Here is a 16,371-nt window from a genome sequence, read left to right as displayed (position 1 = left end):
TGTCAAGGGTCTCATTTTTATCTGCTTGTGTCACTGACAAAAACAAACTATCCAGCATTTGCCACCTGCCTGAAGTTGTGTGCGACTCTTTGCTTTAACCCTTTGTTGATCTTTATATATCCAGCGAAGGTGTGCAGACTGCTCAGGCTTCTTTTTTTTCAGCAGTGTTCTGCTTCACATTTAAACAGTTGCACACATTCACACCTGGGAGCTACCCCACCTTCTAATGTTGGCCTCCTACCAGGAGTGGATCAGGAGCAGAGATCAAGCACTTGGACCACGTCCTTTGATAATTTATCTTCCATCTTTTTTTTTAATGGAAAGAGCTACAATGAAGTAAACGTTTGCAGTTAATCCAGAGAAAAAGTCTGACATTGTAAAAGTGTTCCACTCTCAGCTCAACAATGTGTTGTTTGATGTTTTTTTCTTTTTTTTTTTACTTAACAGACAACTTATAATGCTGTTGATTACAATAAGTTTTCTTTTTTGTCTGTTCTGATGAATCCCACTCTGACTTCCTCTCTCACATTATTCAGTTGTATTCTCTCATCCAAGTTCTCATTTTTCACAAATTATAAACACCTGTTGAAAACATGATTTCTTAAACGTACTATCTAATTTCAGCCAGACCACAGGGCTTGAATGAATGAACATCCGATATAGTATTTGTTTTACAGCAGGTTGTTTCCTCTCCTCCTCCTCCTCCTCCTCCTCCCTCCTCCTCCTCCACAGAGCTGTGGTGATGCCCATAGCCCACGAGTTCTCCCCTGATGTGGTGCTGGTGTCAGCTGGCTTTGATGCTGTCGAAGGACATTCGTCATCGCTGGGAGGCTACAAGGTCACAGCCAAGTGTAAGTCTCACTCCCTTCACATTCAGCACACATTAACATACTCTTACTCACAGACATAGACATAGATGTGAATGTCACACAAAGTGCAGTTGTGCGTAATTATACAAAACAATACATATCAGTACTCCTTAGGGCATTTAGCTTGAATAATGACTCCTTCAGTGTTTCTTCAGAGTCTTTGTTTCCTGGTTGAAAGCTGCCTCATATGGACCCTGATTTGTTTGCCTCTGGTTAGAGTAATATTTAGTTGTCCTTGATGGCATTTTAATTTCATAATTTTGAAATGCATCATAGTAGCAGGCACACCGAGCCAGATTGTGTTAATCAACTAACTTTTATGAAGCTTTTTTTATTCTCTCTTTCACAGCTGATCAGCCTTTCAGATTTCAGACATTAGAACCACTCAAGGGTTTGTTTGTGCACTGATTTGAAAATCTCCATTCATAAATCTCATCAGTGTTGTAAAAAGTAAAGATACTGTATAAAAATATGACTTTCGTAAAAGTCATTTGCACAAATAGTACTTTTAGCAAAAGTCTTGAAGTAACTGTTACTGATACTGATTTTAATTTTTTGTAAGTGCCGAAACCAATTTTCTGGCTAGAAATCCACAGTACAGGTAAAAATACATGTATGTATGTTATGTATGTGTATACAGCATACTTGGTGAACCAGTTATCGATATTCTGTGTTGTTGATTATCAGAATCAGTGATCTGTGGTTATTGTTTTTTTTGTTTGTTTGTTTTTGGTTTTTTTTATTTTTTGGGGGTTTGTTTTTTATCTAGTTGCTAATTAAATAAACTCATTTAAAAAAATGCTACTCTGGCATAAATGTAGTGAAGTAAAAATACAATATTTGGAATGGAAGTTCAGCGTAGCAGAAAATTGAAATGCACATGTAAAGTACAAATACTTGTATGTATGTACTCAAGTGCAGCACTTGAGTAAATGTGCTAAGTTACTTTACATCACTGAGCTTCATATATTGTAAATGTAATGTGAGCAGTTAGCACTGATGTGTAATATTGTTGACACAAACACAGTTTTATGAGTTAGAGGCTGTTGTGCAAAATGACACTGACTGAAGGAATCATTCAGTGTTGTTAATCAAAGCCTGGAGAGAAATCTGACAGTGTGTGTGGTTGTGTGTGTGTCTCTAGGTTTTGGCTTCCTGACCCGTCAGCTGATGTCTCTGGCTGGTGGTCGGGTGGTGCTGGCTCTTGAGGGGGGACATGACCTCAAGGCCATCTGTGATGCCTCTGAGGCCTGCGTCAGTGCCTTGCTGGGCATGGAGGTGAGATGTGTGTGGACATATGTGTGTGGTACATGTTTGTTTCTGTAGAGATCTATATTATGTTCTCTCTAACCAATTTGCTGTGTCACAGGTGGAGCCTCTGTCCCAGTCTGTGTTGGACCAGAAACCTTGTGAAAACGCTGTCAAGTCCCTGCAGAGAATCATCCAGGTTCAGGGTGAGAACTCACAACACAACACAACCATCAGCATCCAACGGCATGTAATTCAGAGGGTTTGCACATTTCATCAACAGAGAAATCTTATCTCTCGCAAAAAACTAGTGGATCATCTAACAAGATCATGTGCGAAAATACAAATTTGTTGGGCTCCGTGCCGTGGGAATAAATAAATAAGCCATCATCAATACAAGCCAAAACTTTCATCATATATGTCTGTGGGAACATTTTCATCTTCTGTTCTGCACGTTTGCAGTTTTGCAAACTTGTTGCACACTTCCAAAATTTGGTGATAGAACTGATCTGTTACCTGTTATTATCTCTGAATTAATTCTGGACCTGACCCTGTCTGACACATTAATATGAGACGTGCAACCTGACTGGCAGCCAAATTGAATATGCTCTGTGCTGGCTGCTGGGCACTACAGGCAAAACTGTTGGGTTCACCAAAAGGATCTGAATAAATGTGTTTTTTTTAATAAAGAGGAAGTGACACATGCAGATTGCACAGGCAGAACCACCCTCCATGCTTTCAGTAAATTACTTTTGCATGAGATTTCTCCTGAGCGGACTAACACGATAATTTTGACTCAAAATTTAAGGAACGCTTCAGAACCTTTCAAATGAGGACAGTGAAGCATAATGAGGCTTTTCAGATACAGAAATGAGGAGCTGAGCTGCTGAGTTGAGAATGTATTATTTCACAATATTATCTTGCACAGTTTGCAAAATTACACTGGCACCTGCAGCAGCCAGTACAGACTAAATCAACTGCCTGTTCACTGTCACATTTCTGTGTTCAGTCTTGCTTTCGATATTTGAACATTAAATCACTATAACAAAATAGGAATAATATCCTAATAGTTAAACCTAATAATTTTTAGTTTGACTGTCTTCATTTGCTGTATTTTTTCCTCCAAAGTTGTTTCCGTCTTTCTTTATTTTAGCTGCAACTGCACAGTCTCTCCTTTCTCACGCCTCTATTTTCTGTCTCAGTTGGCTGCACATTCTCCCTCTCTCTCTATGGTCTGTCATAAGCTGCTGCAGACGTGACCAACCAAATGTCTAATACATTGTTGAAGTATACATACACACATATAAGTCATTCTTCAATACATTATTGAAATGTTACAATAAAGAGTCTGAGTAATAGGTTGGGTTGAACATATTTGATTTATATTGGCCAAGTTATCGCTCCATGGTACATGCATTTATGAGTTCAAAGACATACACAGTCAGGCCACCAAGTCTGTTTATATGAATTCAGCCCAAAGTGACACCGCACTTCTTTACAACCTGTGTAGCTGACAGTGTCCTCTACTTCTATATCCTCAATTCAGACAAGGAAAACATTTTTAAAAATTATCATTTCAGGGCATCAAAAGTTTTGTTTATGAAATGAAAACTTTTCTGCTTCTGCTGCGATTGTTACGTTTTATTTTACAAAATCAAACCAAAATAAATGCTGAATGTTAGTGAAGTTGAACAATTTTAATTTCAAATTATTTTTAATGTTTTTAGCCTTTTTTTTTTCATTTCCATTCTCTGTAACTTTAATCTGGATTTCTTCACTTTGCACCTCCCTCCGTCTCCTCATCCCTCTTGCTCTCTGACCACCTCTCCTCCTCTTCATCCCTGTCTCCCATCCCTCCCTCCAGCCGTCCCACACACAGACAGATGCGCGCACACACACACACGGCCGCCCTGGCTCCAATTATCTTCAAACACTTCTCTGGCACACGACCTTCGCAACATCCCCTCTTGATTGCACACAAATGTTATCCCAACCAAATTAGATTAATTAAAAATATTTGCAAAGCCACAAGAATGTTAAGCCCATAATTTAGGCCTGGGGTGAAATATATGTGAGTTGCGTACACAGCCAGAACACACACAGGCTCGCAGACGAACGCATTTGCAAACACTGATTGATTTTGCTTCCACTGTGTGTCACAGGACTCAGGCCTGGAGACCTTGAGAGAACAGATTGAATTTGAGTTTACATTTCCTGATCAACGTGGACATTTTCGACCACGGGCTGTTTATAACAGTCGATGCTTATATTGAGATCAAACAGCTACAACTGGTGGATCAAACACCAAGTGCTGCTTTTTAATAATGCAGTGCAGGAACTCTCCCTCAAGGAATCATTCAGGATGAAAACAAGACTGAAATACCGACAACTGTGGCCATTAATCTTTCTCTTTTTCTCCTTCCTTCCTCCTCTCCCCTTTTTTTCCATCTTCTTGCCTCCTGCAGGTGAATACTGGCAGAGTGTGAAGGATTCGGCCGCCACAGTGGATCTGTCCTACCTGCAGGCGCAGAGACGACGGCTGAGAAGAGACTCGGACAGCGAGGCTGTCAACGCCATCGCCTCGCTGTCGATGGGGGGCATCACCTCTAAGAGGTAAGGATGATGCTGTCTTTAATGTTTTCTACTGCAGCGTCATTATAGCGCTCCACTTTGTGCATCTTAAGATCGGTTTCTTTCTCTTTTATTTAAAGAAAAGAAGAACTGACAGAGAAAAGTGATTCTCTCTGAAGGATGGGTCTCCTGAAAGCTGCCTTTAACCAAGTCTCAGTGGACACACACACACACACCCACACACACACACACAGATACACACACAGAGCTATGCATTTGAACCATCACTGGAAGCAGATGTTCGACCACTGTATCCATCACCTCACAGACACTCCTCCACCTGCATTACTACTGGCTGCAGAGTCCAACACAACATTCATATCGTCCTGACGCTTCCACACATCAATGAGCTGAGAAAAAATTGTAAAGAAAGACAACCAGAGGCAGATTAATGACTTAATTAACTCTCTTGTGGCAATGGGAGCTGACAACATGACGTAGCATGAACACACACTTGACAAAGCACAGCTCTGCGACTTCAAACATTCACCTTGTAAATGACTCCTACAAGACCTGCGAGAGACGGCTCGAACTGTCGCAACCTTGAAGGTGGGGGTCAAAGGTCACCTCATCTTACTGGAGTCAATCCCTCAGAGCGGAAGGCGTCGTCCCCGCAGGACGTGCCGGTGAAGGAGAGCAGACATTTCCTCAGCACTATGACTATGATGATGTCATTTGTCTGCATGTGACAGAGACCCCATGAAGGAGAAGATCAGCAATTTCTGATTGTTTTGCACTGTACTGTTCTGTAATGTGAACCGGACAAGATGGAAGAGACGCAGCCTCATCGCCCATTTTAACAATCAAACCTCTTGTTTGATTGTATTTTTAGTTTATTTTACCTGTGGACCACATTTTTGTGAATGTCAACACAAGATGTTTTTTCTTTGTTTAAGAATCCAGTAAGAGTGAAGCTACAGTGAAGTCTGAGATACATATGTTTCATATTGTTTTGTATGTCCACATATTTTCTTAAATCTGTTTTTTTTTTTTCTTTCTTGGCCTGTCGGGTGAGCACATGCAGAAGGACTGTATATCTCTGCAGTTATTGTTACAGCTCCCCGACAGATAAAAGAAGACGCAGCAGTCTTTGAAGTGCATCTTAAATGTGGAGATATACTGTAGTTTATATCAGTGGCATTAGTCACAGTGAATAGCTTATACCTCTAGTCATCAATATCAGCGGGGGAAGTGATCACAAGAGATTCTTGACATGTCAGCAAAGACCGAAATCACCCAAAATGCCTTATTGCAGCGTGACCACTCAGACATGACCTCACACCTTCTCTATCTGGAGATCGATATTATACATTTTGGACGAGACTCGTCCAAACACTTAATGACAATCATACACTTAAAGTTCCCTCAGGATGGGATGATCAGAATGACTTGGGTCTTAAAAGCTTTTATAATGTTTAAGTGGACCAGTGTTTCTACCTGTGGATGAGCATTCCTGCTGTATTTTTGTAAATGTACTTTTTCTTTTTGCAAGGACAAACTGGTCTGTCTGGTGTTTGTCACTGATATAGCAGCATTCTGTGTCCCGACAGCGTCGGTGATGTTTTGCTCCACCGACCAAACAGTGACATTTTGACAGTTAGGATGGAGCAGTAATACTGAGATAGTTAAATATCCTCACAGTGCAATTGGACACAGGTTAAGCGCAACCAAAGCTTATGAGAACAATGTGCCGTCCCTGGACTGGCATGGCTTATAGAACTTCAAAGACTTCAGAGAGTTTCTGAATGTTTCTTTTTTTCTATCCGAACAGTTGAACAGCACCAAAAGCACAGGATGGATATATAAACAAATTCACTTCTCAAAAAAAAAAAAAAACGTACATGACTTCTATTTATACGTTCACATTCTGTGTCTTTGAAGTGCTCTTTGCATGTCTAACACAATTTTAACGGTGCTATGGATACGTTGTATTAAGCGCAGTATGTTTGTTCTTTTGTTTCTTTCTTTCTTTATGTTGCATCGTGTGAATGCATTTGAAAACCTGTCAGACTTTGTTTATGTAATGAAAATGTGAAAAAAAATTATGAGAAACGTGGAGTTTTAGCTCCACATCATGTAGGACGGCTCAACAGCGGAGTGTAGCTTAACGTGGCTTTAACATTCACGACAGTGACCTGACATATCTAATGTCTTATCTTTTGTCTTATTTCATGCAAATGACCTATTTTTGTATTTGCAAATATTAAAAAATGAACCATGTGCGTACTCAGAGACCAAATTATCAGCCCGTGTGCCTTTAAGTATCATACTGACCAACCTGTGTGAAGGTAGCCTTAATGAACTGGATCTTAATTAAAACTGCAGCCGAAGTCCAGTTTTGTCATAACTGACACTCAGATTTTGTTTCTGTATAGTGTACATAATTACTTGGTTTTGGTTGTTTTGTCTGCCTTTGTCTTTTCTACTATTTGTTCCTCAAAAATCCTTAATAAAGGTAAATTATAAATATCTGAATGAGATTGTTGTTTTATTTCTAATGCATGCTCCTTTTTAACTCAGAATTGTAATATTTACAATTTTAATGAGGTAATAATACAAGCGCAGAAATATTTAAGTAAGTAAATAAACAAGCTGTTCTCAGAGGAAAATGCTAAGACCACAGTTTGAAGCTAGAGAGGTGGCAGGGTCTGCCACATATAAAGTAAAAAAGTATGAAGTGGTGTTGTCCTTTAGGGTTTAAGCATCGCTTAGGCATACAAATCAGTCAATAAAGATCTTTGTCCTCTAAGTGAGAATTAAAATTTCTTCCCGAAAACGACACAGTGCACCTTTAACTTTGTTATTTTGTATTATTGTGTTTCAGCTTCCTCACAATGCACCATTCCTCTGATTAACACAATATTGCACTCATACATCATCAAAAAAAAAGTTTTATTGTCCACAGGAGCTGACATAATAAAGATTATCAAAAGCAAAATGCAAAAGAGTACAAAAGAAATATGATGGCACAGTAATTGGACTACTTGAATCCTCTATACTCTCCCTTGAATCATTTACATGTAACCTCTTTGCTTTTACTTTGGCATTATTCAGTTGCTCACAGCAAGTTTGCAAAAATATTTCTAAAAGCTGCAGGAAAAACATACATCAGATTTTCTTGCATTTGAAAATCAGTTTTCTGCAACGCTCACTAATAACAGAAACACTGAAGTAAAAAAAAAACAAACAAAAAAAAAAACAGATTAGTGGCTGAAATGTGATCAGTGGTCTAAGACATTCTTCCCATGGACAGTTTACATTAAAGCCAAGTGTAATGCATGAGCAGAGTTAAAGTAATACAGTGTGCATACACCAAATTCACAAACAGATACACTTGAACCCCCCCCCCCCCAAAACACACAGAAAGCTATCCAGTTACTACAGCACAACAAAGTAGAAGATCTGCGTCAGATTTCTCGTGCTCCTCTTTTCCCCACAAGACGGGGCTTTGAGAGCCAGAGAGATTAGCTTATTAGCATTTTAGCTGTAAACATTCATTGGCTGTGACCGCCCTCCAACCATCACTGTGCCATTATCATTAGTCATCGTAATGTCTGTCTGGCAGTGAGTCACCCCGACGTGAAGAGTCGGGGTGGATGATGGTTATCACGGTGTTACCCAAGGCACTCGAACCAGCAGCCATTTTGTTTCATTGTCAACGCAGGCCAGCTGTTTGTTTTGTTTTTGTTTTTTTCTTTTTTGTTTGTGTTTTCCTCAGTCAAAAAATGTTCAGCGCTGGACTGTCACGTCTCCTCGACAGCGTTTCAGAAAGACAACGTGAAAACTGTTGGGAGTCGAGCTGCGAGAAAACGTCTCAGTGTCTCAGAGTCGTGTCCGGAGAAAGAGGAGAGGGGGGAAAAAAAAGTGTTTCTTAAAGATTAAAAACCGGGGATCGTCTGGTGAGGCAGGAACACATTTCTTCTTTGAGGGTAGAGAATTTTTCCATTTGTCGGTTTTTCTGCGGAGATGAAGAGACACGGGGTTAACATCACAACACTTCGAGATAAAGAGACACTTCATAGTTCTTTGTCTGAGGCGGTGGCAGAGCGATTGTGTGTTTGAGGTTTGAAAAATGTGTCTGCAAACAAACAAACAAACACTTCTACTTAGTGGATCGTGGAAAAATCCCTACAGCTCCTTAACTTCTTCTCTCTTGTTTTAACAAGCAAACATTTCATCTGGAGCGTTCTCAGTTCGCCCTAATTACAGTGTGCCTTTCCATGCTTCAAGGAGGACACACACAGAGAGGAGAAGCAGCCCGGAGAGGAAGACGGAGACACACAGCGCGTTCATTGGTGTCATCCCATCGCACGACTTTGATTGTACCATTAAAGTGTGAACGCGTGAATCGCCATGTCTTCAGCGCAACCTCTGTGAGGTCGTCCGTCTTTGTCTTTAGCTTTTTTTTTTTCACAAAGTGTTGCTTGCGCTGCCACACCTGCACTGGATTCAGATTTGCCTGCCTAAGATTTACGGGAAAATAGCTGTTAACGGAAACACGTGTACAGGTGCTTCTGCAGGTTTATTATTTCAGCCTTTCTGTTGTTGTTTTTTTTTTTTTTTTAATTTTACACTCTGAAAATTAATGAAACCTTTGTTCTATAATGCTCATGGCTCTCTGTTCTTCTGTAAATTGTGTGCGCATGTAAATGTTTGACAGATGCTGATGGACCAACGTTATGTGACGTTTAAAGTCACAGTCCGCAAGATTTTCAAACCACATTTTCTACCACTTCTTGTAGCCAATTTTTTTCTTCTACATTCTTTCATTTGTTTTTTTCCTTTTTTTTCTTTTATTCGCAGCACTCATTCCATGTCTGTACATTCAGTAATTACCTCTCTATACTGTAATATTTGTTGTTAGTGGCGGAGTCCGCCACACCTGCATTTGGATCGTGAAGTGATTCTTAGCACTGGAAACATCCAAGAACAACAAGAAAACATAATTGAAAGTGCTCCGGCAGGGTTTTATCTGAGCCTTTCCTTTTATTTTACACTTCGCTAATGATTGAAACCTTTATATTATCTTACCTTTAACTCTTTCTGTGAATTGTATGTTTGTAAATGTTCCTGATACATTTTGGACCAAAGTTATGTGATGTTTGATCACACAAACAAGATTTTCATGAAATAAAACCCATTTTGTGACATCACTTGTGAGTCCGCCACACTTGCACTGGAGTCGGATTGTCTACCCAAGATTACCAGGAGACAGATGACTTTACTGAAAAATACCTTTAAAGGCGCTTTTGGATTTTTTTTATTTGAGTCTTTCTTTCTATTCTAAATTTTGAAAAATTATTGAAACCTTTATTTTCTATTGCCGATCAGTCTTTTGGCTTTCTGTGAATCATATGTTCATGAATGTCAATGTTTGACATATCCTGATGATTTTTTACCAAAGCTAAACGTTTAAAGTTAGAAAAAGATGTTCATGGTGTCAAACACAATTTCTTTTACTAATTCTTCTGGTCTGTTGTGTTTTTGCAGTAGCAATTCAATGTGTATGTGTATGTGTGTGTGTGTGTGAGTGTGTGTGTGTGTGTGTGTGTGTGTGTGTGTGTGTGTGTGTATATATATAAATCAGTATTTGCCTCCCTATATAGTTTTTATTGTCAGTGCAGAGTCTGCTAAACCTGCACTGGATTCAGATTGTCTATCTAATAACTTAAGGAAAACATTTTTTAAAGGTTTCCATTTGAGTCATTCTTTTTATTTTACACTTTGAAAACTATTTATAACTTATATTTTATATTGGCTATATGTGTCCATTTGTTTCTGTGGATTGTATTTGCAGGTCATGTTTGACAGATCCTGGTGAATTTTAGACCACAGTAATTTTGTGCATTTTGTTGCCTACGTGTCAAAGCAGAAATCATTCCTCTGTGGCTCTGTATCCCTGCAGCTGTCCAAGCAAAGCACTTACAGATACATGAACAAATGCATGAAGCTGTCTAATACACACACGCACACACACACAAACACACGCACACAGAGACACACACACACACACACACACAAAACTCCCACCTGTGCTCGGCTCGCAGTTTGGCTCTCTAAAAATAAAGATGACTATCAGAAGCCACAACTTCTGGATGAGGCTTTAAAAACGCAGATGAGCCGCAGAGGACGTTACATCTGGTCCCAGATCAGTCCCGACTGCAAGCCAGAGATTTAATACGCACAGAAGAGCATCCAACAGCTGGTCAATCCAAACTGTTTAACACACACACACACACACGGACACACACACACACACACATGCATGGACGCAGCAGAGCCAGGGGTTCCGGCAGAGGAAAGAGCAGTGACAGGCATTTTGATTATAATATAAACAGAAGGGAGAGTATTGTTTTCTTCCAACTTAAACACAACAATCCTGCTTTATTCTGAAAGTCTCATCCTGAGCCAGACACACACTTTCTTCAGTCAGGTTCATCAAAACGCTCAAAAACCGCGAGCTGTGCATTCATGTTCGATTGTGTGCGTGCTGGAGACTCTCAAGGAAAATAATAAAGGATCTTTTACGAGGAAAGTACAAAATATTAGGAAGCATATTGATGTTGTAAACTGAGGTCAAACCAGTCATTTAGCCATGTATGTAAAACAACCCTGTTTTTGAGGGCAACACTTCAATTCACTGCAAGCCAACACATCGAGAGGAATTACAACCTCTCAAAATGATGATCTTTCTGACTCAGTCTTAAAAATAAAAACATTTTAAAAACTCTTAAAAATACTAATGTATTGTCAGGTGTTCCCGTTATTTTGTCCACACCCTACATACCATCTGCCACAGAGGAGGGGTGGATACAGAGAAGCAGGATTTCTGTTAAGCTTTTAGAAAAAGCTTAAAAAGAGGCTGCAACTTTCAAATTTGGACATTATGTGGGTATTCAGATGAGTGACAATTCAGTGCATGTATACACACTGTTTTAAATTACACCCCCCCAACACGCACACAGACACACACGCAGACACACGCACACACATACATACACACACACTGCCACACGCTGTCTTTGATGTCTCTCAGGCTCTTTCTAACCTCACCTCCTCCCTAAACTTAGGTCAGCTTCAGGCCTTGAATTTCGAGCACTTTCTGTGGCGGCCCCTGCGGAGCTGTTGATAACAGGCAGAGCAGGCAAAGTGGTAGGTAATAACTACCGCGCTGCATTCAAGGACACTCCGCTCCACGTGCTGGGGCCTTGGCATTCCATCCACAGCACCAGCTAGAGCCCTCGACGTCTGCTCGCAGAGGCCACTGGAGGTTTTAGTAATAACCCGGAGTGGAACACCTGCAGTGTGCACATGGCTGGCGGCTGCGTGTGTGTCTGGACAGTGTAACGTATATATGTGTTGAACGCAGCCTGTGTAGCAGTGCTGGCTTTTGATTCGCAGTGAATAATGAGCTCGTGTCTGCTCGAAGATCTGCGCCTGTTTGAAATGTGTTTACCTTGACCTGTCATCCAGCCGATGAAACGTGCGTATTCATCATCAGATTAATCTCTGCTTCTCGTCACATTTCAGCCTGTTTCCTGTTTCCAAATGCTTATCTTGTACTCTGTGATTTTATTCTGAAGGACTTTTTGGATCCTTCTTTGCAAAAAAAAATTTTTTTTAAGAAATAAATAAATAAATAATTCTAGAATTAAAACCAGCAGAAGGCGGAGATAAAATCACTGAAACATCATCTGCAAGTGTATCCTGTTTACTAATCTGCAGATGTGCTCACACACATCCTCGCTCACACTCACTGCACAGGTAATTGAGGCTCACTACCGACACATACATACACAAACACACACCGGTGCACGTGTATATTTGCTGATACACACAGGCCCGTGTGCCTGACCCCAACCCTGGTACACACACCTTCCTAATACCTCACAACTGTTTCCAATCTAAAGGTTCCTGCTTGTCTGGGCCCCGGCGGGGCCTGATTGCACGATACAAGATCCTGAGGAGAGAGGGCAAGGCTGCAGGGGAGAGAGAGGGAGAGATGTGCCTCCACTTATTTCCACTCACTCTCCCTTTCTTTTCAAGCTGTACCTGTGCAGGAATCTGGTGTCTGTTAAAAGGCGCTTGGAAAAAAACAGAGCCTGTGTGAAGTCGATCCTACAGATTCTGGAGGCAAACATTTGTCTAAAACACATCAGAGGTCTGTCAAACACCGGAGCGTTTAGATTACGACGACGATAACGTGCCACTGGTTCATTTTAGTTAATAAAGCGAAACAGCCAAGAGGCTTCAACATGTTATCTGTCAACCAGTGCTCCACCTTTATTTATGTTCTAAGTTATTTTTAATGTCATTTATTGTATTTATCAGTACATGTTATCGAACTTTACACAATACAGAGGAGAAGGTCCTGTGATCATTTATAGACTTGATAGAGCTTTTTTTAAAAATATTTTGATTCCTTGTTATCCGACTTAAAAATGATCATTTCGGTTTAATTTCATTTGTTGATCTGTTTTAAATGTTTTATAATTCCACATGAAGCATTTTGTAATGCTGACCTCTGAAGGATTCTATACAAGCTATTTATTTTGTGCAAGTTATTTTAATTGCACTTTTTCAATTTACTTTCTTTTTTTTTCTGAAGGACTTCAATTTGAGTAAAAAGGTTCTCCTGGCCTTGGCATCTTTTTTTGCGCGAGCCAAAATGGCTGAATAATTTGCACAAACTGACACAGAGGCTACACCTGATTTGAATCGCTAAATAAATCAATGTCATACAAGTTACATAATAATTATTAATCAAATCAGTTTTATGTAACAGCGAACAACTAAATATTCAAGAAAATCAGAAATTTAACAGCACTGTTCCTCAGAAAATCAGTAATGGTAATAAAAATACGTTTAGCAGTTTTTGTTGTGATCAATTTAATCTTCTCATGAAACTATTGACGATAATGCACTTTGTACACATCTCAACCAACCATTTTTACATTTTCACATTACAATCTTACATATGATTTAATCTTTTTTTAAGATTTGTAAACCCTTTTTCCAAATTATCACTGTACGCCTTGCAGAACAATTTTGTAAAGTTTCAAAAACTAAAAGCACACGTGTCCATGGTGTTTTTATAGAACTGAAAGTTAAATAAAACTCAACAGCTTGTAAGTATCAAAACTAATAAATGGTGTCGGCATGTGTTGATGTTTTAATCATACACATTCTAAATGTTTACAGATCTTCTTCTTATTCATTTATAAGTACATCTGTTTGTGATTGGTTGTAAATGTGCTTTGTAGAACAACTTTAAGCGCCTTTTTTCGTGAGATGCTGCAATTCTCACAGTGATTTTCTAACATAATAGCTGAGAGCAGGTTGGTGTTTTGAATTTCTTTTGGGGTCTCAAAAGCTAAAAGAGAGCTTTTGAGGCACAGATTTGATGCTGCTGTAATTCCTGCATATGTAATTTGTTTGTGATGTGTTGAGCTGAAAGGCTACAAATGAAGTACTTCACCATGTGTGTCCATGTGCTAATGACATGGTGAGTACAGAAGTGTGTGCACAAGGGTGCATGTTTGTTTGATTTCTGCGTGTTTTCTGTGTGTGTGTGTGTGTGTGTGTGTGTGTGTGTGTGTGTGCGTGTGTGTGGTTGTTTGTATACTGTACCTGATGGGCTGCAGCGGAGCGTCTTGTTGCACTGGACTAAACTGTGGGACAGACAAGGGAGAGCAGTGGGAGCAGAAAGAATGGAGGGAAACAAGGTGAACTCAGACAGAGTTTGGCAGCACAGATCCAACAGTGGATGTTGGTGCTGGCGGAAATGGAGTGAACCATTACAGAGTGCATAAATCGAGCAGGAATGTGTGCAAAGGCTTGAGAGGAAAAGGTTAAGATCAGACTTGAGGAGAAGAATTCAGGGGTTAGGAGGTCAGGAAAATGGGTGCAAAAACAGATGGAGGCCGTGGGGTGAAGATGTGGACACGAGAGGGTTTAGGAGGGAAGTTCGCGGGGATCCTAGTGGCTGGCGGACATGGCCCAGGCCCCCTCCATCCTCCAGACGGAAAAGGCGTAGCTCAGTCTTTCGTGGGCCAGGTAGTTGCAGCTGGCCAGCTTGGCGTCCATCTCGTCGCTCTGCAGCACCTGGTAGAGGAAGTCGATGTAGCGCGAGGCCAGCTTCAGGATCTGGATCTTGCTCAGCTTGTCCGAAGGTAACGTGGGGATGATCTTGCGTAGAGAGGCGAAGGCGTCGTTCAGGGACTGAGTGCGCTGACGCTCCCGCACGTTGGCGATGACGCGCTGAGAGTGGAGGTCCTCGAAGGGCTGGTCCAGCCTGGGGCCCAGAGACGTGGGGGCCAGCGACACGACGGTCGTGGGGCTTTTCTTCGGCCTCTTCGGCACGGACGGCAGCAGGCTGCTGGGGCTGCCGGTGCTGCTCTCCTCCGCCTGACCCAGGCTGTCCTTCTTGGGGTAAGGGGAACGTTTTCGGTTTCCTTGCTGGTGGCTCTTCTTCGACCCTCTTTCCAGTTCCTCCTCGCTGGCCCCCATACCTCCTTCAGGGGAGTTGGTGCAGGACACCTCTTCTCTCATTGTACTGTCCACCGACACCTTTAACTTCCACTGCAAAGACAGAACGCTGTGACACTCTCGCTCAAACGACAACAAACCCTGGAATCGACGAGCTTGTGCAACAAAAGTCTTCTCTTTTGTCAGAGTAAGTCACGGCTTCTGAAGCTCCATCGGATTGGACGCGGCTCTGGCTGTCCTGCTTCCTGGTTACCTTGTTAAAATTCTCAGTTTCACATTCCCCTCTCAACCTGGCAGACAGAACAACAACAAACCATCTGACAGGCAGGTCCACCTCTGCCTCTTTTATACCCAAACGCTAACCCGGGGCCTGCGGGCAGTTCTCTTTGGCTCAGCGGACTTCCAGAGGGCGTGGTTCGGCCTGAGCCAGGCAGAGAAGCAGGAAGCGTGTTAGCTGGGCGGGCGGTAGGGGAAGGGGGTGAGTGGCTCTCTCAGCCAATAAGAAGAGCTGTGTCTAATGTTGCAGAGATGTCTGAGGCTTTATGGGTTCCAGATTTGGGGCTGGAGCTTCAGTCCACATGCAGCCTTGTGTCTGCATTCTCCCTCATCAATTTATTATGAGGACATGACGATCGTTCTTTTATTTCTGCTGGTGATCGGTGCAAACTTAAATACTGAACGCTAATCATGAGGTGTTTTGATGGACACATTCCTCCACAAACAACGCGCAACATCAAAGCGATAAATCACGTGTGTTGATGTGGTGCTAAAGGTTTTTCATTTCGTCCTTTGACATGAGAACAAGAGTGAGGCCACGGCAGGGGTTTTTAACACGCTGATAACAAGACAGCATGAAAACAAATCCATTACACTCAGTGATAAAATGTAACTAAGTACACTTCCTCAAGCACTGTACTTAAGTACTAACTTTTGAGGCATTTGCACTTTGTCAGAGTTTTTTTATTTTTTATTTTCTGTAACTTTACACTTCCACTCCACTACATTTGGAGGCAAATGCTGTACTTTCTACACATGTATTTGATAACTTTAGTTACTTTTCAGAGTGCACGCTGTACCAGGGCCACAGCAGCACCTTTTGAAATGTATTTATTTTTCCCGCAATCAGTTATAAAAC

At 41.1% G+C, this 16,371-nt stretch overlaps 2 protein-coding genes across 9 annotated transcripts in view; one reads left to right on the top strand and one right to left on the bottom strand.

Annotated features, from left to right (window-relative positions):
• The window catches only part of LOC119021410 (histone deacetylase 7-like), a 43,424-nt gene extending 36,201 nt beyond the window's left edge, over positions 1-7,223 (top strand). For 4 of the 5 annotated variants that reach the window (XM_037101691.1, XM_037101690.1, XM_037101692.1 and 1 more), the window contains 5 exons: positions 733-851; positions 2,014-2,147; positions 2,239-2,323; positions 4,583-4,730; positions 4,829-7,223. In XM_037101691.1, coding sequence (XP_036957586.1) covers positions 733-851; positions 2,014-2,147; positions 2,239-2,323; positions 4,583-4,730; positions 4,829-4,865 — 523 coding nt within the window. In that variant the 3' untranslated portion in view covers positions 4,866-7,223. Of the gene's footprint in view, positions 1-732; positions 852-2,013; positions 2,148-2,238; positions 2,324-3,981; positions 4,560-4,582; positions 4,731-4,828 lie in introns of those variants that run through there. The other variant, XM_037101693.1, reaches the window with a different exon arrangement.
• Positions 7,224-8,159: 936 nt separating this feature from the next.
• On the bottom strand, positions 8,160-15,494 carry LOC119020463 (twist-related protein 2-like). 4 transcript variants are annotated; one of them, XR_005075328.1, is made up of 2 exons: positions 11,797-12,184; positions 8,160-8,706 (listed from the first exon to the last, which is right to left on the bottom strand). XR_005075328.1 is itself a non-coding variant. In XM_037099776.1 (2 exons), exon 1 carries the CDS (start codon positions 15,297-15,299, stop codon positions 14,727-14,729), a length of 573 nt encoding a protein of 190 aa, XP_036955671.1. In that variant the 5' UTR covers positions 15,300-15,494; the 3' UTR covers positions 8,160-8,706; positions 14,379-14,726. The 4 variants fall into 4 exon arrangements, 1 of the variants encoding a protein (XP_036955671.1); XR_005075326.1 differs by having other exon boundaries at positions 11,802-12,184; XR_005075327.1 differs by lacking the exon at positions 11,797-12,184 and adding an exon at positions 10,779-11,437.
• Between the last annotated feature and the right edge of the window lie 877 nt (positions 15,495-16,371).

Source organism: Acanthopagrus latus, chromosome 6, assembly GCF_904848185.1.
Source record: "Acanthopagrus latus isolate v.2019 chromosome 6, fAcaLat1.1, whole genome shotgun sequence".
Lineage (NCBI taxonomy): Eukaryota > Metazoa > Chordata > Actinopteri > Spariformes > Sparidae > Acanthopagrus > Acanthopagrus latus.
The sequence above is the reverse complement of the archived record's forward strand: the minus strand, read 5'-3'. Positions and strand labels throughout refer to the sequence as shown.

What these genes read in the sequence shown, in the direction of transcription:
- LOC119020463 (XM_037099776.1), bottom strand. Translation starts at nt 15,299, where the DNA reads ATGAGAGAAGAGGTGTCCTGCACCAACTCCCCTGAAGGAGGTATGGGG.